The sequence below is a fragment of the Gymnoscopelus braueri genome (assembly GCF_963280865.1).
Source record: "Gymnoscopelus braueri genome assembly, chromosome: 14".
NCBI classification, from domain to species: domain Eukaryota; kingdom Metazoa; phylum Chordata; class Actinopteri; order Myctophiformes; family Myctophidae; genus Gymnoscopelus; species Gymnoscopelus braueri.
The window spans coordinates 49,504,399-49,530,500 of NC_137619.1; the positions used below are offsets into that span (position 1 = coordinate 49,504,399).

Here is a 26,102-nt window from a genome sequence, read left to right on the forward strand (position 1 = left end):
CCAAATTCAGCATAGCTGTATTCCCTTCACTACAGTCTCCCTTATCTTTTGTAATGGCTTCTAGGTAAGGGTTATAATATACGAAACATGTTACCAATGGTTATGGTCATTAAACATGGGAAAATGAGGAAATAAAAACTCTTGTAAAAAGTTGTGGTTGGCTCTTAAAAGAGCCTTTTGTGGATAAAGCTGGGACAGTTTATAACAGTTTACTTCTTTTTGGGAGCTGCCTTCTTTGCTGCCTTGGGTTTGGCAACCTTCTTGGCTGGGGCCTTCTTAGCTGCTGCGGGCTTCTTGGCTACTTTCTTGGGGCTCTTGGCTGCTTTCTTCGGGCTTTTAGCTGCTACCTTCTTGGCGGCAGGCTTCTTGGCTTTCTTCTGCAATTTCTTGGCGGCCACAGGCTTCTTTGCTGCCACCTTCTTTGGCTTTTTAGCCGCGGCGGGTTTCTTGGCAACAGCGGGCTTCTTTGCTTTGACAGCTTTCTTCACAGCAGGCTTCTTCGCCTTCACTGCTTCCTTGTTAATCTTGAAAGAGCCAGATGCGCCGGTGCCTTTGGTCTGAACCAGAGTGCCTTTTGCTACCAGGCTCTTGACGGCAATCTTGACGCGGGCCTTGTTCTTCTCCACATCGTAGCCGCCGGCAGTCAGAGCTTTCTTGACCGCAGCCAGGGACACGCCGCCCCGTTCCTTGGAGGCGGACACGGCCTTGACGACAAGCTCAGCGACGCTGGGGCCGGTGTTCTTGGGTCGGGGAGCTGCCTTCTTCTTGGCGGCCTTGGCCGGAGCCGGAGCTGGTGCGACTTCTGCCATGATTCTATTAGATTCTGGTGGTAGCTTGTTTTAATGTTAAGTCTCGGTACGGCAGACTAGACTGGTGGAGAACACAGTGAAGGGGCTGGAATTAAACACAACATGAGAACCATGTAGACTCATCGCACACAGCCCCTCTTCTCTAGGTGGCTTAATGTGCCACTTGTGTTTTCTCCTCAACAAAAACAAGATATTATAAACAACTGTGTATAATATGAAATTTAACAAAGGGCACACCTTCTAGCACACAAGTGCCTTTTTGTCATGAACATTATCTGAGACGTGAAGAACGCTCTCGTTTGTATTGATAGGCTCAACATCTCACTCTTCAAAGGGCAAAACACAATTCCTCCATCATTTTCCTTCTAAAGCGATGTTAAAATATGTTACATTAACACCAATCCTCTTAATCCTCTTAGCAGACATACCCAACGACAGGATAACATAAACTATACTCTTGTTCCGTTTAGTTATAAATAGAAGGTTTTCTGACCTTAGTAAACACACTCCAGTTGATGGCAGCGACTCCCATTGACAGTAATTGAATGGTGGAAAGCTTTGTTCATTTGTGGACGAATAAATTACTGTGAATAATTAACATCTGATCAAACTAAAGTCAACAAAATAAAGCTCATCTTATACAATCAACTGTCGCTGTCTGTACCTTGCTGATGGAGACAGTCAGACATGCTGGTACATGAGCCAGCACGTACCCTTCACATTTTAAAACTTCATGATGCAATGTATTCTGCTGCATCCCGTTTTATGATTAATTAATCAGAAAACAGTGGGACTGCCATAGCAAATAGTATATCCCCATATCAATTGGGCCTATACCTTTATAGCAGTAGGGGACAGAACTGTTCAGTAAATATATCAAGTTACTTTCTTTGGTATAAAGCTACCTGGGAGCAAATATGTCTGCTTTTGATTGATTGAATATTTACTTTATTAACAGTTTGCAAATAGTACAGTGGTACAATTTTACAATGATGCTAAAAGGATAACACAAAAACGCTAGGGGCTTGTTTTACGATTTACATCATCGGGGCGTCCTTATTTGTTTTAGCTCTTGCTCATTTGATTTTCCTATTTGTCTCATCTGTTTAAGAAAGTAGGTAGCTGATATATTGCACTTTTACCTTAGCGCTAGGTAGGCTATACTCTATAGTAGAATGCTTAAGACTTCTGGTAATTAGTAGTTTCGTTCCCTACCTGTGTTGAATGCACTTATTGTAAGTCGCTTTGGATAAAAGCGTCTGCTACATGACTGTAATGTAATGTACTTGAAAAAGAGAGCTTGCTTTCAGTGGGCTTCCCTGAATAATTAAAGGAAAAAGAAAAGATGCAGACTAGGAAAAAGTCATTCGCCTTATTATTACCTATGTCACCTAATCACTTTCTGATCAAAGTACAGTAACAAGAAAGAGAGAGAGAGCGTGTGTGTGTGTGTGTGTGTGTGTGTGTGTGTGTGTGTGTGAGTGAGAGAGAGAGAGAGAGAGAGAGAGAGAGAGAGAGAGAGTGTGTGCGAGAGAGAGATTTAGTATGCTAATGTACTACGTGGGACTTTGACTCTTTCACTATACAAAACATAATCTGTGTGTGGCTCAACATGGTTATCTGAAGGTGTCTTAATATTTTTACTTTTGCAATTCCATATCCAAATATTGGTAACGGTTCCTTACATTCTGGTGTTCTCTCCATTGTGTTGCATTTTAACACCCTTATACTGAATAAGAGCGACCCAGATGAGCAACTAGATCATTCTGCAGTCTACAAAATACATGGGAAATGGTTCTACAAACAATTATATTTGCTTTGCATCGTATAAATGTAACAGGATAATGCATGTGTGACGGGGATAAAAATCTTGTTTTATTTTCATTTTTAATGAAGAAATAATAGTGTGAATGCAGTGTTTTCTACTGTTGCAAACAAAATGTCTATATCTGGTCATTGTAATAAGCCTGTCAATTAGACCGTCGACCGGCCTACTCGGGAACAATGCAAGTTGGGAATGCATCATGCCCCACCCTGGTTATGCAATACTCGTATTATACACATTACCCGTTGTACCAATCTGTCTGTGTCCCTATAATGCCTATGCAGATGTCGTAACCACATTGAGAATGTTATAGACTATTAGAGTCAGTGAAAACACACATCCATGGTCACATCCATTCTGAAAAGCCCTGACTTCGAACAGCCGTTCGTGGTCCAGACTGATGCCTCAGACGTGGGCATTGGGGCGGCGTTACTCCAAGGGGAAGCAGGTAACCTCTGTCCCATCGTCTACATCAGCAGGAAGCTCCTCAAGCATGAGGTGCCATACTCTGTGGTGGAAAAGGAGTGCCTTGCCATAAAATGGGCACTTGACTCCCTGAAGTACTATCTTTTGGGGAGAGAGTTCACCTTAGAGACAGACCACCGGGCATTGACCTGGTTGAAGGACATGAAAGACACTAACTCCCGAATCACTAGGTGGTTCCTGGCTATGCAGCCGTATGACTTTGTGGTTCTTTACAGGAAGGGGTCTGAGAATTGCACCGCTGACTTCCTGTCGAGGACGCCACAGGGGGCGTCTTCAGAGGGAGGGGGAAATGTCACGGGGCAACCCGTGCCCTATACATAAAGACACATGAGTTAAGGGCATTGCACGCACACACACCACACAGCTGCGTCCAATTCATAATCAAGACCACCGGCCGGTTTGGAGCAACTGTTGGAAGTGTGGCAGATAATGTCTTAACAAAATGTCAATACTATAATGTCAATACTGTTGAATGCATTCACAAATTCACAAGTAATTCACACAGACTTTACAGGGATAAAACATTCAGTTTATTGTGTAACCTGTGTTAAAAGGAGTTGCTCATTGTTTGTCACCTGTAACTCCTTTGCAGTACTGGCACTGTAATCCTGTACCTGGCCTGTAGACCCGTTCGCAACTTGGTGTGAGGGGAATTTCTCACTTGAACTGAGTCAATGGGTACCTAGACATGAAAAATCAAAGAGGTGCTCGTCCGCCATAGTGCCACGAATGGCGCAATGGCCAAATCAAATATGGCCGCCATCGGCTATGATGAAAATCCAACTTTTTTGTTTCTGAGTGTATATATACATGCAATACCTCCATTTTGACTAATTGTGGGGTGGGGAATTCATTTCTGATATTGTTATGACCATTTTGGGTCATAACAATTGTTACAACCCATTTTGGGTGATTTTAACCTTAATTTTCCTAATTTGACCTAATTAGGTGTTGAAATGAGCAAATAAAAGTGATATAGACCTACAAAATGACATACAAATACAATCCTAACACAAGATCAGATAACAAATTCTCTCAAAGTGCACCATATGTGTGCATGCAAGTTAGTGTGATGGATTTTTACAGGAGTGATTTTCAATTTTTCCATGGCAGAATATGATGCACGGAACTCCAGCAGCACGGCACCCACATCGGCGAGTGTCACACTTGCCTGCACACCTGCATACTGTGAGCAGACTTGGTGGTAAGGCCTTCAGACACTTTGATGGCAGGAGTGTGCCAAAGTGCTCCTTGGCTGTCGAAAGCAGGTGGCAAGCCCTATGCACCAGAAAGGCACCTTGTTGGATGTGTCCTCTGATCACACTACTTGTGGGAGGGAGAGCATCAATTCCAGCACTGGCACTAGTATAATGTTCTACCCTGAGGTCGTCAAACGTATTGGCTGTTGTACTTGAACTGGCCCCTGGCCAGACATGTACCAAGTACTTCTCTGCCAACGCTGCGTCTTGTTCGGTCAAGGTGTCTGCCTCTCCAAAATGTGTCAGATATTGCACTGGGTCAGAAGCCATAGCTGCATGTTTGGTCCCCACCTTACTCATGCAGTCATCTCCAGTCAGGATATGTGCCTTGATCACTGTCTTGGCTAGTGGTGCTCCAAGACGAGAGACTGCTTGATGCAGTGGATCTCCTTCATCCCCAGTGCTTGGAAGTATGGGGTGTAGTATAAAAGTAATGTGTCTGTGTCATTGGAGACTACGACAACTCTCTTGCACTGTTTCACACGAACAGCCCACTCCACATGCACCACCAGCCTGGTGTCAGCCTCCTCAATCCAGTTCAAGAGGTCAGGGATCTCTTCGCCACAAACCGCCTTTGCTGGGAGCACCTCATCATCAGAGACAACAGAGCTGACAATGATGGTAGCATTGCCACAGGCTTGATTGCACACCATATCCCGAACTAACGGCTGGAGATTCCGCTTGTTCTCCTCAGATGCCCAGAACTTGTCAAGTTGCTGAGGGATGGGTGTGTCTCTGTTCATGCCAATGATGTCGATGCCTGTTGAGTCTGTACGCCGCATGCGCTCCCCTTCCTTTAGAGACCTCTCAATGTAGGAATCAAGCATGAGATGCATGAACTCTGGCTCTTGGCAGAGGGATGATGTTGAGCTGATGATGGCGTTGATGACCGCACCTAAAGTAGGGAATCGTGCTAGTGGCATCTGCCACATTTTCGACATGAAGTCTACAGCAACGTGAGTGGCAAGAGTAGACTTCGGACTCCATTGGGTGAGGTCAAGTCCAGGCTCAATCTCACGGACACGTTTTGACTGGAAGTCAGGTCACCATCAAACAGGGCAGATGCTGGGAGCACATCATGAGTAAGTACCTGCCGGATGTTCATGCCCCGCTCCTTAGCAATGTCCATACTCCTATCGCCTCAGCCATGTCTTTGGGTGAGACTAACTTCTGCTCCTTCATAATGGTTGTTGGTGTCTTCTGTGGTTGCTCGTTGAACTGAGGTAGCTTCCTCTTTGATATGGTTGTGCTCATTTTCTTGGTCTTCTCGACTAACCTCTCCTGCCTGTATGAACAGTAGACACGCTCCCCATTTTTGAGACAGTTGAGCAAGCGTGGAGCGACCCCTCAGTCAACAGCTTGCTTTGTGAGCAGATTGTGCAGTGGCACGGGCACATTGACCATCATTAGCACGAAGTCCAGCAGCTGAGTGGTGCTCAGTGCATGCTGGAGATGGCATTCTGTCTGTTTCATGGTGTGGTTGTTGGTGAGAAGGTTGAGGACATTGGTGATCGACCCAATCTCGTGAAACAACAGCTCGAACTCTGCCACAGCATTTGCATTGTGTGTGGCTCCTACTACATAGTGACCTCCAGGACCCTTCGACACTCGCTGAATGGTCTGCTCGACCTCCATGTCACCTCCTACAGCGCAGAACCAGCCTTGGCGATCCTGAACAACCCACTGGCCTATAGAGAAGCGCCGGTAGAGCTCAGGATGTGTGAACTCTAGCACCTTGTTTTGTTCAAGATACCATTAGCCATGATGCAGGTAGTTTATGCAGTCACATTCTGCAAAGATCGGCATAGAGTCCTCGACAGTAGCAGTATGTAGATTCCAGTTTCCTTCTCTTTCAGAGACTACAGCATTCTTGATGACAGCCACCAACTCCAGCCAAACTCCAAAAAATTGGCAGAGCTCTGACTTGGCCTCACACTCCTTCTCAAACTCCAGAAAGTCCTGATTCAACTTCTCTACTTGTCCAATCAGGGCCTCAAACTGCTCTGGGCAATGTTGATTTGCAGCCAGCGTAGAGTTCAGTGCCTCTACCTGTGCTAGCACTGGATATGCAGCTTTGTCCTTGTTGTGCCAGAACATCTCCCACTGGAGTGACCTGATCACATCCTCCACAATCAGCATCCCAGTGAGAGCCCGGACATAATGGCTGCCCTTTAACATTGACTATCACACCAGGTCCAAACACGGCACACTCAACCAGTGCGTCATCCGGGCCATAGCCTCGAAGCAGTTTTCCCTGGCATCTGAGCAGAACACAAGTCCAATGGAAAGGGTCCATGCAGAGAAAGAGATCATTGAACTGTTCTGTCTCGTGCAGGTAAATATCTACAGCCGGGGCAAACACGCCTTCATCGCACCATATCGCCATTGATGCCTGATTTTGTTGTCTACGGTAGCAGTGAGGACAGTAGCACGCTCAGTGATGGGTCTTGGTATGACAGGGAGGAAGCCAACACGCATTATCGGCACCACAGTAGATGAGACAAGTGTGTGCATCACTCCACTGTGAATGTTATACACAAGTATTTGGAAGAGACTCTTGTGATCTCTCACCCAGTTCTCCCCATGGTCAAAACAATATCAGAAATGAATTATACATGTCAGAATTAGTTGAATTAGACTTATTGCACCGGTTTTTAGTCCTAACAATGGCCACGTTATTATGGCAAGGTCTTCGGAATAGCAAAATGACCTTGACCATGACCTTCCAAGGTCAAAATCACCCAAATTGGTCATAACAACATCAGAAATGAATTCCCCACCCCACAATTAGTCAAAATGGAGGTATTTGCATGTACACTCAGAAACAAAAAAGGTTGATTTTCATCATAGCCGATGGCGGCCATATTTGATTTGGCCATTGCGCCATTCGTGGCACTATGGCGGATGAGCACCTCTTTGATTTTTCATGTCTAGGTACCCATTGACTCAGTTCAAGTGAGAAATTCCCCTCAAACCAAGTTGCGAACGGGTCTACAGGCCAGGTACAGGATTACTGTGGGTTGAACTGCTAAACAGAGGATGGACCAAACCATGTAGCTTAAGTAGGGGAGGTCCCAGTGGAAGGTGCCATGTACTGTAGAGGAGGAGAGGTGTTTCACAATGTTTATGGGCAAAGTATTTTATGGTCTTCAGAAATGAATTCAAACACAAAATGGTGTTCAGTCTGAAAGTACAATATCTATTTATGTGTTGGGTTATTCATGATATATGTGTCAGCTGGTAGATAAGCTATTGTTGAAGGTTAATTGCTGCCTCTGTTGTGGTAGGATCCTCTCCTATAAAAAGGAGACAGCAGAGTCAGTGAGCTTCAGTGATGTTCGGGCAGGCAGAGAGCTAAGAGCCCAGTCAGAGCTGCCAGGGCCCCCCTCATAGGGGTGTAGCCTAGTGCGCTTTGTTTTGTTCTTTTTCCTTTTTGTTAAGTTTTGCATTAATTTCCTGAGTTCATTATGTTCGTATTTTTTTGGCCAGTATTATTTTTGTTATTCTACGTCTGCACTGTAAAAAGCTACATGGTTTACAGTCGGATCCACCTCTTTATAATGGTGGTATTCTTCATCTTCACTATAGGCTCAGCAGCTTCAGCATCAGAACCAACACGGTTATATAAAACGACATCTTGTAGATCTATCTGCTGGTATTGTGTCTCTTCACTACTAGGTCCAGCTTCAGAAGCTCTGTGTTGATCTATCTCTTCATACAGGTGGTATTCTTCTTCACTGGGTCCAGCAGCTTCAGCATCAGAACCAACACCGTTATGATGATCTCAACGTTCTCCTGTCTTACATTATGATAAACCACCTCAATGTTCTCCACTTCTGCTCTCTGCCTTCTGGTGACCTGGAGAAACACAGCAGCACCCAACTTTAAGCCACTGGATCACATCTGTCTGTCTTAAATAAATACATGAAAAGTCCCTAAAAAATACGACTGCGGGAGTTAAATATTTTCATCCTTATCTTCATATAATTGGTCCTCACTTATGATCATTATAAGATGTGTCTCAGAGAAGGGCTGTGGACAGTTCAGAAACCTGCCTACCCCTGTGACATCATCGGTAGACAGGTTTGTTCATTTCAAACAAGAACAATGGCTTTTATTTCAGCATGCTAACTTTGCAGAAAGAGAAAGGTTCTAGTTTATATGAGCTTGGAATCTCCATCAATGATGTCATTGGTAGGCAGGTTTCTCAACTGTCCACAGCCGACCAATTATAATTATTTGTGTTTATCTAATAAAGTTGAGTCTTCTGTTTTGTTTTCTCCTGTCCCCATGTAAAGCATCTTTGAGTACCTAGAAAAGCATTATAGGTCTGAGATATTATTAATGAGACACAGAGTGAGTAGACAGAAATGGTGCCATAATGAGTGATAGTGAGGACCAGGTTGAAATTCGCTGAAGTGCTCCTTTTAAAAACAAAAAGATTGACTAAATGAGTGGTTAAAGTCGCTGAGTGGCTAAAGTAAAGACGACATATATAAACAGAGCAGTTCATGCAACAGGTAAACCATATTCTATGTTATAGTGAAGCTCATTTTATCTTGTGATTTATTTTCTCCTCAGCTCTGGAGGCTAAACAAACACACAACACAGCAGGTAAACAACTACAATCTAAGAACAAATACTTATAGACTAAAAGATGTTCTTGAAAGTAAGACTTTCATATTATGAATGATCAATTCCAATGGAGCCTTTTTTTTATGTCCTCCGTTTTAAGGGCCAACCACAACTTTTTATAAGAGTTTTTTCATTTCCTCATTTTCATGTTTAATGACCATAAACCATTCGCAACATGTTTTGGAGTTAGCTGTGTCTCCTCAGCTCTCCTGCCAGATCCTGTGTCCACCGTCAGGACTCTGTAGAGTGAAGGCTTGCGGCTTGAAAATGACATCCCCCCAATAATAACCTTTAGCTAACTGTATTAATTATATGAAAATGGTTGATGCACACACAGCAATAATGTAATGTAGAAGTACAACAAAGTAATGCATACACAGCAATGCATAGAATACATCCACATGTATTCACATACATAATCCCCAAAATAAATTATTCAAAAAAAATAAAATAAATATATATATATATATATATATATATATATATATATATATATATATATATATATATATATATAAAACGCAAGATGGGGGGAAAAAAGCACACACACTTGTGCTTGTGCTTACTTGCAAGTGTGAACTCTGTGAAGGGTAAGGACAAACTCAGAAAGGGATGCTGGTATAACCGATATAGTATAACTCTATGGTTATAACCCTTACCTAGAAGCCATTACAAAAGACAAGGGAGACGGATGAACGCCCAAAAAATGAATGTTAATTGGTTTAACAAACCAACTAAAATAGAGCCACGTCTCCAAATGAAAACAAAAACTAGGGTGACTGGTTGATTTTTTATAATATAATCATTTCTTAAATAATAATTTAATTATCCAGTCCACTGTTTTAAGTTGGTCTTTCTAAATGTCTTATTGGTTTAAGGTCTCTACCTGTAGCCTATTTTAGTCACTTCAGCCCCAGGTGATACATTTGAAATATTCTAGAGCTCCGTGAAAATGAATATCTAGAATAGATTATCCATGTTTGTCCCCCAATATATATTTAAATAAATGTTCTATTGTATAAGGGAGACAAGAATAGCAGCACCACAAAGTTTAAACAGTAACATATATTGTTATATAAACATGATCAGATATAACTTTTGCACACAGTCAACGTGGATTCCATTTTCACCATTGTTTTATAATAGCAGTGTAAATAGATAGATAGTAGCTTTTTTAATAGTCAATTACTACCACCAAGTCTCTGCTTTATAACCATGCCCAATATAACCGTTGGAGATGTTATTGTCATGCAGCATGAAGGGGGTTGGCTGCAGCTTTTTAGGCAACGCCCAGTGCAGAGCAGGCTGTCTGTCTTCCTATACGTCCTCAGAACACAGATAAATAAGCATGGCTTCGGCTATTGGAATTACTTGTGTTCTTACTCAACAACCAACAGCAATAACAAAATGTCCGGCAGAGGGAAGGGAGGCAAAGGTCTTGGAAAAGGAGGCGCTAAGCGTCATCGCAAAGTGCTTCGTGATAACATCCAGGGTATCACTAAGCCCGCTATCCGCCGTCTGGCTCGCCGTGGCGGTGTGAAGCGTATCTCCGGTCTGATCTACGAGGAGACCCGTGGTGTCCTCAAGGTTTTCCTGGAGAACGTGATCCGTGACGCCGTCACCTACACCGAGCACGCCAAGAGAAAGACCGTGACCGCCATGGATGTTGTCTATGCTCTGAAGAGACAGGGACGCACTCTGTACGGCTTCGGCGGGTAAATGACTAACTGACTTATACCAACAACCCAAAGGCTCTTTTAAGAGCCGCCCACACTTTCTTTACAGAGTTTATTCCATCATTGCATTGTGAGCAACTTAAGGTTTTACTTTAATCAATTAAGTTGCAGTATGCCTCGTATATATGATTCATGGTCGGTGAACGGGTTTTTTACTATAAAAAAATAGGCATGGGTTCCCGACTCCCGAGGCTAGTGAACGGGTCTTAATATATCCCAACATGTACACATCCTAGTTGTGCATACTCGAGCTTGGACTTGATAAAATGCCATACAGGCATATTGTGGTGGTCCGCTCTGATAACGACATAACATTATTCTGACCGTTAGGGTTAGTTATAATGTGGTCAGAATATAAACTCATAGCCAAGATGACATGTCTGTTTTCATTTATATGTACGCTATTCAAAGAGTTGCCGTTGCCAGTGGGGGACAGGGTTGGTCGGATCAGGGAAAAGTAGACCGTTGTCCCCATGATGCAACATGCCACTTATTGTTTTATAACAATCTAACTATCAAGACGGTAAAAGTTGAGGCTGTACAACTCACTTTGCACATTGAACTTGTGAAAATCGTCAGCAAGCTGCACAATAGATTGCAGGTGGATAAGTAATATAACACGAATTTCATTATTTTAAATATATGCTTTATATAGTCAAGATTAAGATAAGGAGTTAAGAGACCCCACTCATCCCAGCTATAATGAACATGATCAAATTAAATGTTTGATTGCTTTGTGTGCTACAACTGGTCAGGGATATGGATCACAGAAGTATCATCTGGGATTAGTAGCAATAGTCTGCAGTTAGTGGACTGACTAGATTATACTGTATACCTCGACAGACAGTGTGTTACAACTGGATTGAAATTGGAGCGTGAAATAGAAACATGAATTCCAATAAAAAATATAGATTTACCCTTAATGTTTATTATACTTTATCCCTAGTCTATATTTTAGCGGGACAAATGGATGATGCAGGCGGGAAAGCACTATGCAGAAACAAAGACAGTTTAAGACACCTCCCTCTGTGGGTCACATAAGCAGTGGCACCAATCATGTGCTGGGAGTCGCACACTATTTGCATTGGCCTGGTTTAAATACTGGTGCGACCCCGCGTTGCATACTCTTCTCCGCTTAAACACTTTGAGAAAGAAACATGCCTGAACCCGCCGCCAAGCCAGCGCCCAAGAAGGGCTCCAAGAAAGCCGTCACCAAGACCGCTGCCAAGGGCGGTAAGAAACGCAGAAAGTCCAGGAAGGAGAGCTATGCCATCTACATCTACAAGGTCATGAAGCAGGTCCACCCTGATACTGGTATCTCTTCCAAGGCCATGGGCATCATGAACTCCTTTGTCAACGACATCTTCGAGCGCATCGCCGGTGAAGCCTCCAAACTGGCTAACTACAACAAGCGCCGCACCATCTCATCCAGGGAGATTCAGACCGCCGTCCGCCTGCTGCTCCCCGGTGAGCTGGCCAAGCACGCCGTGTCTGAGGGCACCAAGGCTGTCACCAAGTACACCAGCGCCAAGTAAACTACTTAGTCTGCTCTAAAAACAAAGGTCCTTTTAAGGGCCATCCATATTATCAAGAAAGAGTATCCATATTTTTATAGATTTCAATTTTGGACTACTTGGGGCAATACAGTGGATACTGACTCAATAGCTTCTTATGCCATTTATATCTATTTACTGCATATAATTTTTTTTAAATGAAAATATATATTGTTTTAAATTTATGGTGCCCAGATGTCCCTAGTCTTGCCAAAAAAAAAGGCTTTATATCCAATACTGTTAAACCTAGAAAGGTGATTTTGGTGTCAAACCCTAGGTTTTAGAACAGAAAAGACACCAGTGTAGAGCCCTGAGGGACTCCGGGTCAACTATAATGGGGTTCAAGTGGTGGAAAGTATTTGAGATACTGAACAGAATCAGTTGGCACCATCAGATGCGGTCCTTACAATCCAGCCAACACAAAGAGCCTGGTGCGTGTGTGTGTGCGTGTGTGTGTGTGTGTGTGTGTGCAAGCGCGCGCGCGCGTGGTATTCATAGAACCCCTGGTGACATCAGAGACAGTTTAACCACATGCAGATCAGCAGACAGTTTAACCACATGCAGAGGAAGATAGGAGAGTTTGGTTCAGTAATATTCTGACTCACTACAAACATACACATCCAGAGCAATTTACAGTAAGCAAGGTTAACACATACATCAAATGCATAGACATTGTGAAAATAGCCAATCTACAATTTCAAGTTGTGAGCTTGTAGCTTGCCTATTTTCACAATGTTTATCTGTGCAACCGACGAAAACTAAATGTAATGCCTTAACTGAAATATGATTATTTTGGGGGTTCCCCAGTTTGTGCTAATATGTATTTTACATTCGATAGGCCTACTTAGTAAACTTGACCGTTGGCTCTGTACTTTGTCTGCTCTTTTTTCCCCTCTCGTCTACACCAAATGAGAATAGGGATGCTAGGGTTCAGCTGGTTAATGTAGAAAATAAAAATAAAATTGAGTTCCTATCACGCAAAGATTTGGTGGCCCCCCTGTAATATCTCTGAGGACCCCCTAGGGGAATGGTTCTGAAACTTTTTCATGTCAAGGACCCCCAAAATGATATGCATTTGGCCACGGACGATGGACCCCCATCGGAAAATTGTTTGTGCCAGGGACCCCCCCCATACAATATTTGTGTTAAAATGTCTCAAAAATATGTAGGTAGGCCATCATATGGTATACACGGTATACATTTGCCTACATGTACATTATGTAGTTATACACGCATATAGCGAGTGATCCGACCTCATAAGGATATGCATGAGTACACTGTAATTGAAAAAGAGACAAATAATTACAATTCAATTATTAACTGCTGTTGCAGCAAAGAAGTGAAGGGGTAATAAGAAAGAACTCTCAATATAGAAACAGTGGGTGGCTCTTAAAAGAGCCTTTGTGGGGTTTGTCCAGTCGAATGAAGTGGATTTATTTCTTGGCGGCTTTCTCAGTCTTCTTGGGGAGCAGAACAGCCTGGATGTTGGGCAGCACACCGCCCTGAGCGATGGTCACTCCACCCAGCAGTCTGTTGAGCTCCTCGTCGTTGCGGACGGCCAGCTGGAGATGACGGGGGATGATACGAGACTTCTTGTTGTCACGGGCTGCGTTTCCAGCCAGCTCCAGGATCTCAGCGGTCAGATACTCAAGAACAGCCGCCAAATAGACCGGGGCTCCGGCACCGACACGCTGGGCATAGTTGCCTTTACGCAGCAGCCTGTGGACACGACCCACGGGGAACTGGAGCCCGGCACGAGATGAGCGGGTCTTAGCCTTCGCCCTGGATTTTCCTCCGGTCTTACCTCTTCCACTCATGATTTAGCTTTATTTCTAGAGTTGAATAACAAAGAAATGTGCTGGGTAACAGTGACACGAAGCTTTTTATATCCTCAACTTAGTACTGTCTGTGAGCGCCCCACCAATCATAAATATGAATGAGAGCGCGGGGTGAGTGTGTATGAGTTCCCCTCCAATCACTGCTAGTGGCGTGAACGGTTCCTCCCAGAGAAGGAGGTTCCTGGCCAGAGACCAATCAGAGGATGACGGCATCTCAGAGCCGCTGAAATAAAAGGCTGCAGTTTGCGCCTTTTCTAGAACAACTCTTATCTACAGTTTGTAGAAAAGGAGTTAAGGGACCATGGCAAGAACTAAGCAGACCGCTCGTAAGTCCACCGGTGGCAAAGCCCCCAGGAAGCAGCTCGCCACCAAGGCAGCTCGTAAGAGCGCGCCGGCTACCGGTGGAGTGAAGAAGCCTCACCGTTACCGTCCCGGTACAGTGGCTCTGAGAGAGATCCGTCGTTACCAGAAATCCACCGAGCTACTGATCCGTAAGCTGCCCTTCCAGCGCCTGGTGAGGGAGATCGCCCAGGACTTCAAGACCGACCTACGCTTCCAGAGCTCTGCTGTTATGGCTCTCCAGGAGTCAGCCGAGGCTTATCTGGTCGGTCTGTTTGAAGACACCAACCTGTGCGCCATCCACGCCAAGAGGGTGACCATCATGCCCAAAGACATCCAGCTGGCCCGTCGTATCCGTGGAGAACGTGCTTAAACTCATCCGTCACTGTCACAACCCCAAAACGGCTCTTTTAAGAGCCAGCTACTTATTTCTTTAAAAGATTTCCACTTTAAAAACGGTTATATCAGCCATAACGTTATGTCTAATTATAGCAGTGAAAATATAATCTTAAGTAGTTAATAATATTTTAAAGGGAGTTGGTGTTTTTTTTTACCCTTAAAGGGATAATCTGCAATTCCCATAATGGTCTGCCCTACTGGGCTATTTCATCAGTGACTGGTCTCTTTCTAGACCAATGATTGATAAAGGAATAGAGCCACCTAAATGACTTATGTCCCCTGGTTCTAGTGACATATATCCTAATGTGTGAGAGGGTCACGTTTTTGTTTCCAATTTAAATGTTTTGATGAAAAGTCACCAGGACGCACATTGCTCATTTGAGTTATAATGGGGTTATGACATCTGCATATAATGCATTATAGGGACACAGTCAGACGGGTACAATGGGTAATGTGCTAACGGTCATTGCATAACCAGGTGGGGCATGATGCAATCCCAACTGGCATTGTTCCCGAGTAGGCCATCACCGGTCTAATTAACATGCAGAAAATAAAACAACCCCTGAGGATTTGTATCCCCATCACACATGCAAGCAAATATAGTTGTTTGTAGAACAATTTGTAATGTATTTTGTAGACTGCAGATTGATCTAGTTGCTCATAAATACTAAATTAATCCATGGAACTCTCTCTCGCTCGCTCGCACGCACGCACGCACGCACGCACGCGCACGCACGCACGCACGCACGCACGCACACACACACACACACACACACACACACACACACACACACACACACACACACACACACACACACACTTCTTAGTGTACTTTGATCAGAGAGTGATCTCATTCTCTAGCTGTAGGTAATAATAAGGCGAATGGCTTTGTCCGAGTCTGCATTTAAAGTTAACTGGTCCTAGAAAAGTAATCTAGGCCTAACGCCAGAAATGGTACTCCCCCTAAAACTAGTGTTGATGATGTATTTCTTGTATATCGTTGTAATGGAAACAAGCCCCTATATGGCTTTTTGTGTTATCCTTTTTAGCATCATTGTACCACTGAACTATTTGCAAACTGTAAATAAAGTATTCAATCAATCAAAATCAGACGATCAAACGGAATGCAGCAGGATAAATTTCATCATGAAGTTTTAAAATGTGAAGGGTGTGCTGGCTTGTGTACCTGCTGCATGTCTGTGTCCATAGTCGCAAGGTACAGACAGAGACAGTTGATTGTGTAAGATAAGCTATATTTTCTTTACTTTAGTTTGATCAGATGTTAATTACCCACAGTAAGTTATTTGTCCACAAATATCAAATGAACAAAGCTTTCCACCATTCAATAGCTGTCAATGGGAGTCGCTGTGATCAACAGGACTGTGTTTACTAAGGTCAGAAAACCTTCTATTTATAACTAAACGGATAATAAAACAAGTGTATAGTTTATGTTATCCTGTCGTAGGGTATGTCTGCTAAGAGGATTAAGATGATTTGTGTTAATGTTACATAGTTTAACATCGTTTTAGAAGAAAAATGATGGAGGAATTGTGTTTTGCCCTTTGAAGTGTGAGATATTGAGCCTATCAATACAAAACGAGAGCATTCTTAGCGTCTCGGATAATGTTCATGACAAAAAGAGACAAGTGTGCTAGCAGGTGTGCCCTTTGTTATATTTTATAATATACACAGTCGTTTATAATATGTTGTTTTTGTCGAGGAGAAAACACAAGTGGCACATTAAGCCTCCTAGAGAAGAGGGGCTCTGTGTGCGATGACTCTACATGGTTCTCATGTTGTGTTTAAGTCCAGCCCCTTCAGCGTGTTCTCCACCAGTCTAGTCTACCGAGAGTCATAGACAAGCTACTACCCGAATCTGATAGAATCATGGCAGAAGTCGCACCAGCACCAGCCCCAGCTCCAGCCAAGGCTGCCAAGAAGAAGGCAGCTCCCCGACCCAAGAAGACCGGCCCCAGCGTCGCTGAGCTTGTCATCAAGGCCGTGTCCGCCTCCAAGGAACGGAGCGGTGTGTCCCTGGCTGCGGTCAAGAAAGCTCTGGTTGCCGGCGGCTACGATGTGGAGAAGAACAAGGCCCGCGTTAAGATCGCCGTCAAGAGCCTGGTAGCAAAAGGTACTCTGGTTCAGACCAAAGGCACCGGCGCATCTGGATCTTTCAAGATTAACAAGAAAGCAGAAGCAGTGAAGGCGAAGCCTGCTGTTAAGAAAGCTGTCAAAGCAAAGAAGCCCGCTGTTGCCAAGAAACCCGCCGCGGCTAAAAAGCCAAAGAAGAAGGTGGCAGTAAAGAAGCCTGTAGCCGCTAAGAAATCGCCGAAGAAAGCCAAGAAGCCTGCCGCCAAGAAGGTAGCAGCTAAAAGCCCGAAGAAAGCCACCAAGAGCCCCAAGAAAGTAGCCAAGAAGCCTGCAGCGGCTAAGAAAGCCCCAGCCAAGAAGGTTGCCAAACCCAAGGCAGCAAAGAAGGCAGCTCCCAAAAAGAAGTAAACTGTTATAAACCTATCCCAGCTTTAGCCACAAAAGGCTCTTTTAAGAGCCACCCACAACTTTTTATAAGAGTTTATTTCCTCATTTTCACTTGTTTAATGACCATAAACCATTCGCAACATGTTTTGTTGTTAGCTGCGTCTAAGATCCTGTCTCCACCGTCAGCACTCTGTAGAGTAAAGGCTTGCGGCTTGAAAATGAAAGCAGCAATAACGCAATGTAGAAGTACAACAAAGTAATGCATACACAGCAATGCATAGAATACATCCACATTTATTCACATACATAATCCCCTAAATAAATTATTTAAAATATATATAATTATATATATATATATATAATTATATATATATATATATATATATATATATATATATATTTAAAAACACAAGATGGACATGTTTACAAAAGCACGCACACTTGTGCTTGTGCTTACTTGCAAGTGTGAACTCTGTGAAGGGTGAGGACAAACTCAGAAAAGGATGCTGTTATAACCGAAATAGTATAACTATGGTTATAACCCTTACCTAGAAGCCATTACAAAAGACAAGGGAGACAAGACAGATGACAGCCCAAAAAATTAATGCTAATTAGTTAAACAAACCAACTAAAATAGAGCCAGGTCTCCAAATGAAAACAAAAACTAGGGTGACTAGGTTGATTTTTTATAATATAATATAATATAATTTTAAATAATAATTGTATTATCCAGTCCACTGTTTTAAGTTGGTCTTTCTAAATGTCTTATTGATTTAAGGTCTAATTAGGTAGCCTATTTTAGTCACTTCATCCCCAGGTGATGCATTTGAAATATTCTAGAGCTCCGTGAAAACGAATATCTAGAATAGATTATCCATGTTTGTCCCATTTAAAGAAATGTTCTATTTTATAAGGGAGACAAGAATAGCAGCACCAAAGTTTAAACAGTAACATATATTGTTATAAAAACATGATCAGATATAACTTTTGCACACAGTCAACGTGGATTCCATTTTCACCAATGTTTTAAAATAGCAGTGTAAATAGATAGATAGTAGCTTTTTTAATAGTCAATTACTACCACCAAGTCTCTGCTTTATAACCATGCCCAATATAACCGTTGGAGATGTTATTGTCATGCAGCATAAAGGGGGTGGGCTGCAGCTTTTTAGGCAACGCCCAGTGCAGAGCAGGCTGTCTGTCTTCCTATACGTCCTCAGAACACAGATAAATAAGCATGGCTTCGGCTATTGGAATTACTTGTGTTCTTACTCAACAACCAACAGCAATAACAAAATGTCCGGCAGAGGGAAGGGAGGCAAAGGTCTTGGAAAGGGAGGCGCTAAGCGTCATCGCAAAGTGCTTCGTGATAACATCCAGGGTATCACTAAGCCCGCTATCCGCCGTCTGGCTCGCCGAGGCGGTGTGAAGCGTATCTCCGGTCTGATCTACGAGGAGACCCGTGGTGTCCTCAAGGTTTTCCTGGAGAACGTGATCCGTGACGCCGTCACCTACACCGAGCACGCCAAGAGAAAGACCGTGACCGCCATGGATGTTGTCTATGCGCTGAAGAGACAGGGACGCACTCTGTACGGTTTCGGCGGGTAAATGACTGACTGACTTCTACCAACAACCCAAAGGCTCTTTTAAGAGCCGCCCACACTATCTTTACAGAGTTTATTCCGTTATTGCATTGTGACTGACAAATTGTGAGCAACTTAAGGTTTTACTTATTTTAGCAAATAAGTTGCAGTTTGCCTCGTATAACCGATGCATGGTCGGTTTTTTCTTTAAAAAAAAGGCATGGGTTCACGACTCCGAGGCTAGTGAACGTGTCTTAATATATCTCCCAACATGTACACATCCTGTCCTAGTTGTGTGCATACTCGAGCTTGGACATAAAATGCCATACATGTGTAGTATTGTGGTGGTCCGCTCTGATTCCGACATAACATCATTCTGCCGTTAGGGTTAGTTATAATGGGGTCAGAATACAATCGCTTAAAAACAGCCAAGATGACGGAGTGTTTTCATTTATATGTATGCTATTCAAAGAGTTGCCAGAGGGGGACAGGGTTGGATCAGGGAAAAGTAGACCGTTGTCCCCATGATGCAACATGCCACTTATTGTTTTATAACAGATTATCTAACTATCAAGACGGTAAAAGTTTGAGGCTGTACAACTCACTTTGCACATTGAACTTGTGAAAATCGTCAGCAAGCTGCACAACAGATTCCAGGTGGATAAGTAATATAACACGAATTTAATTATTTTAAATATACGCTTTACATAGTCAATATTAAGATAAGGAGTTAAGAGACCCCACTCATCCCAGCTATATTTGAACATGATCAAATTAAATGTTTGATTGCTTTTTGTGTACAACTGGTCAGGGTCAGGGACATGGATCACAGAAGTATCATCAGCAATAGACCGCCGAAGTCTGACGTCATTTACACATCCTTTGTTTGTCTACCTGGTTTGCAGTTTTCCACCCCCGTTCTGAATCCCATAGACGTAATGAATATCGCGTCAAATAAGAACTGTGTTCCAAAAATAAACACATGACCCCGGCGTGTTGACTCTTATGGATATGAAGCATCAACTGACGGTGAGAAAACGCTAATGTTACTTCCGCCGAATTAGTTACATTTTCGCCAGAAACAGACTGTATCAAATATAAGTGACTGACTATCATAAACGATACAGAACCTCCTCCCTGACAATAACGCCGACACGCGGTGTTTATTTTTGGACCACAATTCTTATATGAGACGATTCTAAGATGACCCAATGTTATTCTCCATAGAGAAATTACTTCCGCAAACCTGGGGATGAACGAGTGACGTCAGGACTTCGGTGCTCTATAGTCTGCAGTTTAGCTGTAGTATACAACCCTCGTAGACGTAGGCTACTTATGATTCTGACGTCTTCAATCTACGAGAGTTGTAGGGTTCACGCCCCATGGAGACCTGGACTTTCTGCACTATGCCCCGTAGACACTCCAAACATGTACAAATGTGAAAATAAAGGTGCTTAACCCCAAGCCCCAAATGTTAACTGGCTCTACGGGGTAGTAGTTTAATGTAATAATCCATATTATTCAATAAAGAAGTGTTTTAATGCCGTCTGTGGCCGATTCTGTCGGAAGTTCCCAATGGGCGGTAGTGACGGGTAGTGACGGGGCGCATCCGGTGGAACCCGGAATTACACTAAGGGCGCGTTCGAAAATTACGCACCGGAGCACACTCGCCTATTAGTTTGTATTGGCCAGTGCGCTCAGTGCTGTATTTTCGAACGCACCCTATATGTAAACAGGAAGTAAACGAGGGTGAAAAAATGGCGTTCGGCCAAGAAAGGGTTTATCCATATTTTTTTTATAGATTTCAATTGGGGCATTTATTATACAATACAGTGGATACTTGACTGAAATAAGGGCCAATAGAGGGATCAGCTCAATAGCTACTTGTGCCATTTAGTTCTATTTACTGCACACCCCCCCCCTCGATTTGTTTGAACTGATCACAAAAGCCTTTTTTGGGCCTTTAAAACATCATCTCGCTCTCTCTCGCGACACTGCCTGCAGGGTGTCTCTAATAATGAAAGTGTTGTCTCCACTGAGTTGTAGAAAGAACCGGTGGAAGCTAGTTTTATTGCATGATGGCTAGATTGGCTACTGACACAAATGACACTAAGTAAAATTAGCATACAGTAGTTGTACTATAATAGGATTTGAGTGGCCTACTTTCCCATTGATTGTCTTGATTTTGACTGGAGTCGTTTCTGCTGATTGTCCTACATTCAAAATAGACCTTGATGTAACCAGGCTTGACTTAAAACAATGTAGTGGACAGCAAAAGTCTATTTTTATCTAGTGGAGACATTTTTAGATTTTAGATAAAAATGGAGACAGTACGATGACGTTTCAAATTTATATAGCGCCTTTCATGAACCCAATGACGCTTACATAAACAAAAACGAACAACTAGGCCTATTTGCCATACGATGGGGTATGAATAGACCTTACATTATTTACACCTTCAAAAAGTACACAGTGCAACAAACAGCACCTAAAATGTATATAATCTGTGTTCCATGTAAACACTCAACCTAAAGGACAAACATTTTTAAAAAGCATCGGGTATGATGTGATGTTTAGATATGTCCAGCCAATGGGTGATTGTGGGCAATTTAACTATTAATGAGTGGCCTATATAGTATACACATTAGTACATATATTTACCTACATGCACATTATGTAGTTATACACACTCATATAGCGAGTGATCTAACCCCATAAGCATGATAATGCATTGTAAACGCTATAAATGAAATACTGATGTGACAAATACAATTCCATTATTAACTGCTGTTGCAGAAAATAAGTGTTAACAGGAGAAAGGGGCTAATAAGGAGGAACTCTTAATATAGAAGGTGGGTGGCTCTTAAAAGAGCCTTTGTGGGGTTTGGTCAGTCTAATGAAGTAGATTTATTTCTTGGCGGCTTTCTCGGTCTTCTTGGGGAGCAGAACAGCCTGGATGTTGGGCAGCACACCGCCCTGAGCGATGGTCACTCCACCCAGCAGTCTGTTGAGCTCCTCGTCGTTGCGGACGGCCAGCTGGAGATGACGGGGGATGATACGAGACTTCTTGTTGTCACGAGCAGCGTTTCCAGCCAGCTCCAGAATCTCAGCGGTCAGATACTCGAGAACAGCCGCCAGATAGACCGGGGCGCCGGCACCGACACGCTGGGCATAGTTGCCTTTACGCAGCAGCCTGTGGACACGACCCACGGGGAACTGGAGCCCGGCACGAGATGAGCGGGTCTTAGCCTTCGCCCTGGACTTTCCTCCGGTTTTGCCTCGTCCACTCATAATTAAGCTGTAATTCTAAAGTCAAACTACCAAGAAATATACTGGGGAACAGTGACACGAAGCTTTTTATATCCTCAACTTAGTACTGTCTGCGAGCGCCCCACCAATCATACATATGAATGAGAGCGCGGGGTGAGTGTGTATGAGTTTCCCTCCAATCACTACTAGTGGCGTGAACGGTTCCTCCCAGAGAAGGAGGTTCCTGACCAGAGACCAATCAGAGGATGACGGCATCTCAGAGCCGCTGAAATAAAGAGCTGCAGTTTGCGCTTTTTCGAGTACAACTCTTATCTACGTTTTACAGAAAGCGACCATGGCAAGAACCAAGCAGACCGCTCGTAAGTCCACCGGTGGCAAAGCCCCCAGGAAGCAGCTCGCCACCAAGGCAGCGCGTAAGAGCGCGCCGGCTACCGGTGGAGTGAAGAAGCCTCACCGTTACCGTCCCGGTACAGTGGCTCTGAGAGAGATCCGTCGTTACCAGAAATCCACCGAGCTACTGATCCGTAAGCTGCCCTTCCAGCGCCTGGTGAGGGAGATCGCCCAGGACTTCAAGACCGACCTACGCTTCCAGAGCTCTGCTGTCATGGCTCTCCAGGAGTCAGCCGAGGCTTATCTGGTCGGTCTGTTTGAAGACACCAACCTGTGCGCCATCCACGCCAAGAGGGTGACCATCATGCCCAAAGACATCCAGCTGGCCCGTCGTATCCGTGGAGAACGTGCTTAAACTCATCCGTCACTGTCACAACCCCAAAACGGCTCTTTTAAGAGCCACCCACTTATTTCTTTAAAAGATTTCCACTTATTATAGTCATATCAGCCATACCTTTATGGCTGTAAATATAGCAGTGAAAATATTAACTTTAGTAGTTCATAATATTTTAAAGGGGGTTTGTATTTTTTACCGCTAATTTCCACAATGCCCTGCTCTACTGCGTTATTTCATCAGTGACGGGTGTCCTATTTCTAGCCCTAGGTAAACACAAAACAATGATTGATATAGGAATAGAGAGGGCTCTATTCCTATATCAATCATTGTTTTGTTTTTTTTCCCCTGTGATAATGGTAGAGAGTCTCTACCCTCTACCATTATCACAGGGACACGGAGCCATACTCCCTGATTCAGTTTGGAATAAATTAAGTTCCCATAGAGTTGAACCCAGGGGCTGCCTGCGTGAAAATAAGGAATTCTAAACACTACTATAGGAACTGTGTAAAATGTCTATTTAATTTTGAAGTCAGAGACCCCACTCATCCCAGCTATAATAAACATGCTGAAATGTTACATTTCTTTGTGTGGTAGCCTACAACTAGCAATAGTCTGCAGTTAGTGGACTGACTAGATTATACTTTATATATGTTTTCGTACTATACATTATGCATCGATAGAAAGTGTGTTACAACTGGATTGGATTGAAAGTGGAGCATTGAATAGAAACATGAATTCCAACTAAAATAGATTTACCCTAAACGTTTTTATACTTCATCCCTAGTCTATATTTTAGCGGGACAAATGGATGATGCGGGTGGGAAAACATGTAGAAACGTTATACTCCCCTGTACCTTATCATGTCTCTGATGCACATTGTAGGTCATAATCGATTAATCAACATGAGAACATAGTTCTGACATTTGCTTAGTATTCGGATAAACTCTCACTTGAAAATGTGGGTGGTCCTTAAAAGGACCTTTGTGTTTCTTAACGGACGATGCAGTTTACTTGGCGCTGGTGTACTTGGTGACAGCCTTGGTGCCCTCAGACACGGCGTGCTTGGCCAGCTCACCGGGGAGCAGCAGGCGGACGGCGGTCTGAATCTCTCTGGACGTGATGGTGCGGCGCTTGTTGTAGTTAGCCAGTTTTGAGGCTTCACCGGCGATGCGCTCAAAGATGTCGTTGACAAAAGAGTTCATGATGCCCATGGCCTTGGAAGAGATACCGGTGTCAGGGTGGACCTGCTTCATGACCTTATAGATGTAGATGGCATAGCTCTCCTTCCTGGACTTTCTGCGTTTCTTCCCGCCCTTGGTGGCGGTCTTGGTGACGGCTTTCTTGGAGCCCTTCTTGGGCGCTGGCTTAGCGGGTTCAGGCATGGTTCTTTCTCGAGGAGTTTATACAAAGAAATGTATGTGCCTTAGTGGCGTCGTCACACCAGTATTTATACCAAGCCAATGCAAATGAAGTGTGCTACTCCCAGCACATGATTGGTGCCACTGCTTATGTGACCCACAGAGGGAGGTGTCTTACACTGTCTTTGTTTCGGCATAATGCTTTCCCGCCTGCGTCAGTCAACTGGGCCAAAGACATTTGAACAGATACTTCAGTAGCCTAGGACACTGCATCTCCATTCTACTGGCTGACAGAAAAGCTACCACAGATGCAAGGCTATCACATATTTCCTAGCACTAGGGTTGTATACCTTCCCAAAAATCACTATGAGAATTATTCCCCCCAGATGATACTGATGACCCCAATTTTGGGGGCCTGGCTCACAGACTAGGTTATGGTAGGCATACTGAGTGAAAACCCAGCTCCAAACGCACAAACATTCTGATATATCCACACTGATATTAATCCCTGGCTCTTCATTTGGTGACAACATTTACCAGATTATTGAATTTATAACCAGCACTTAAACTGAAATATTAGTGTTCACCTCCCTTCCTCTATTTTAAGTCCCACCACCTTCTAGGCTGACTAGAGTCGAGATTGTCAACTGGATCCCCAATGACATTTGCTTCCATTAGTTTAGTATAAATGTAACATCTGCATGTCAGCCAGTGGGGCTGGTGCTTTAGCAAACTGGTTAGTGCAGCTGCCAGTGACATGAAAAATGTGAGTTCAAATCCCCAAATGGACACTTGTCTCTGATGTTTGATGCCCTCAAGGTTAAGAGTTCAATCACCACTCTTACTACATTTTAAATACTAGAAAAGTGTGCAAGAAGAATTAGAGCCAGGCACAAACTTGTGGGAACTTCTGGTTACAAAACATAAATGTTTCCCCTGCACCACAGACATGTGGAAAACAGTTATGACTGTGGTAATTACCTAGCCTTATCAGATCTACATTCAAACGGTGGATTTGAACCAACTACCTTCACAGTCTCTGCTCTTCAACTTCTGTACCACCATGGTTCCTGCTAAATCAGTTCATTTGCGCTGACTCAAAATTACATTAGACTGTGTGCAAGATATTAGAAAATAAGTTACCCTACAGTCATCTGGTCAATTACAGGTCACACAAAAATAAACAAAGAAATATTATACAAAATCTACAATGACATGATTTTATTTATTTCTAGTTCTAGTTCTAAAGACGGCATGGCAATATCAACATTATCCATGACCAAAATAATAACAATATCTCTATGTTATGACATGATGACATGACAATACAAAATGATGTACACATTTGGATTTAGTTTTTAGGCATACAGGCATACAGCAGTGGTTCACCAAGTGGTGTCCGGGGACCGCCAGGAGTCCTTGAGGCGGTTCCAGGGGGTCCCCAGCCAGCCAAATGATTGATAGTTAGAGGAGCCAAATGGATCCTTATGGGTCTATAACTCTGAGAGTGAAATTAAGTGATGATTTTACAGTGAAGAATAGGGTCCCAGAGGATTAAAAATGGCATCAAATAGGGGTCCGTAGTCTATTGCATATCAAACTGGGGGTCCATGAATTTATAAAGGTTCAGAACCACTGCTATAAAGCACTGGTTCCCAAACCTTTTAGCTCAAGACCCAAAAGGGGAATTTGATGTCTCCCCAGGACCCAAACTAGTGAAAATAGCCAAGTAGATCTGCTATTTTCATTATCTTTTGCTCAAGACTGTTATGACGAAGTATAAAATAATGCTTGGATAATCGATAGA

At 43.4% G+C, this 26,102-nt stretch overlaps 10 protein-coding genes across 10 annotated transcripts in view; 6 read left to right on the plus strand and 4 right to left on the minus strand.

Annotated features, from left to right (window-relative positions):
- Nucleotides 1-209: 209 nt before the first annotated feature.
- Nucleotides 210-26,102, minus strand: part of LOC308100275 (histone H1-like) — a gene marked incomplete at both ends in the record, with an annotated part of 201,694 nt that continues 175,801 nt past the window's right edge. Inside the window, one exon of the mRNA XM_080449270.1 lies at nt 210-347. Coding sequence (XP_080305396.1) covers nt 210-347 — 138 coding nt within the window. The remainder of the gene's footprint in view (nt 348-26,102) is intronic.
- On the plus strand, nt 10,422-10,733 carry LOC308100299 (histone H4; the record flags this gene model as incomplete). Its single annotated transcript, XM_080449294.1, has 1 exon — nt 10,422-10,733. One exon carries the CDS (start codon nt 10,422-10,424, stop codon nt 10,731-10,733), a length of 312 nt encoding a protein of 103 aa, XP_080305420.1.
- On the plus strand, nt 11,908-12,285 carry LOC308100293 (histone H2B 1.2-like; the record flags this gene model as incomplete). The annotated part of the gene is made up of 1 exon (XM_080449287.1): nt 11,908-12,285. The coding sequence occupies one exon, from the start codon at nt 11,908-11,910 to the stop codon at nt 12,283-12,285; it is 378 nt and encodes a 125-aa protein (XP_080305413.1).
- Nucleotides 13,727-14,120, minus strand: LOC308100287 (histone H2A-like; the record flags this gene model as incomplete). The annotated part of the gene is made up of 1 exon (XM_080449282.1): nt 13,727-14,120. One exon carries the CDS (start codon nt 14,118-14,120, stop codon nt 13,737-13,739), a length of 384 nt encoding a protein of 127 aa, XP_080305408.1. The 3' UTR covers nt 13,727-13,736.
- Nucleotides 14,443-14,853, plus strand: LOC308100281 (histone H3.2; the record flags this gene model as incomplete). Its single annotated transcript, XM_080449276.1, has 1 exon — nt 14,443-14,853. The coding sequence occupies one exon, from the start codon at nt 14,443-14,445 to the stop codon at nt 14,851-14,853; it is 411 nt and encodes a 136-aa protein (XP_080305402.1).
- On the plus strand, nt 16,767-17,378 carry LOC308100276 (histone H1-like; the record flags this gene model as incomplete). The annotated part of the gene is made up of 1 exon (XM_080449271.1): nt 16,767-17,378. The coding sequence occupies one exon, from the start codon at nt 16,767-16,769 to the stop codon at nt 17,376-17,378; it is 612 nt and encodes a 203-aa protein (XP_080305397.1).
- Nucleotides 18,654-18,965, plus strand: LOC308100300 (histone H4; the record flags this gene model as incomplete). The annotated part of the gene is made up of 1 exon (XM_080449295.1): nt 18,654-18,965. The coding sequence occupies one exon, from the start codon at nt 18,654-18,656 to the stop codon at nt 18,963-18,965; it is 312 nt and encodes a 103-aa protein (XP_080305421.1).
- Nucleotides 21,848-22,231, minus strand: LOC308100285 (histone H2A-like; the record flags this gene model as incomplete). The annotated part of the gene is made up of 1 exon (XM_080449280.1): nt 21,848-22,231. The coding sequence occupies one exon, from the start codon at nt 22,229-22,231 to the stop codon at nt 21,848-21,850; it is 384 nt and encodes a 127-aa protein (XP_080305406.1).
- Nucleotides 22,545-22,955, plus strand: LOC308100283 (histone H3.2; the record flags this gene model as incomplete). Its single annotated transcript, XM_080449278.1, has 1 exon — nt 22,545-22,955. One exon carries the CDS (start codon nt 22,545-22,547, stop codon nt 22,953-22,955), a length of 411 nt encoding a protein of 136 aa, XP_080305404.1.
- LOC308100295 (histone H2B-like) lies at nt 23,945-24,319 on the minus strand (the record flags this gene model as incomplete). Its single annotated transcript, XM_080449289.1, has 1 exon — nt 23,945-24,319. The coding sequence occupies one exon, from the start codon at nt 24,317-24,319 to the stop codon at nt 23,945-23,947; it is 375 nt and encodes a 124-aa protein (XP_080305415.1).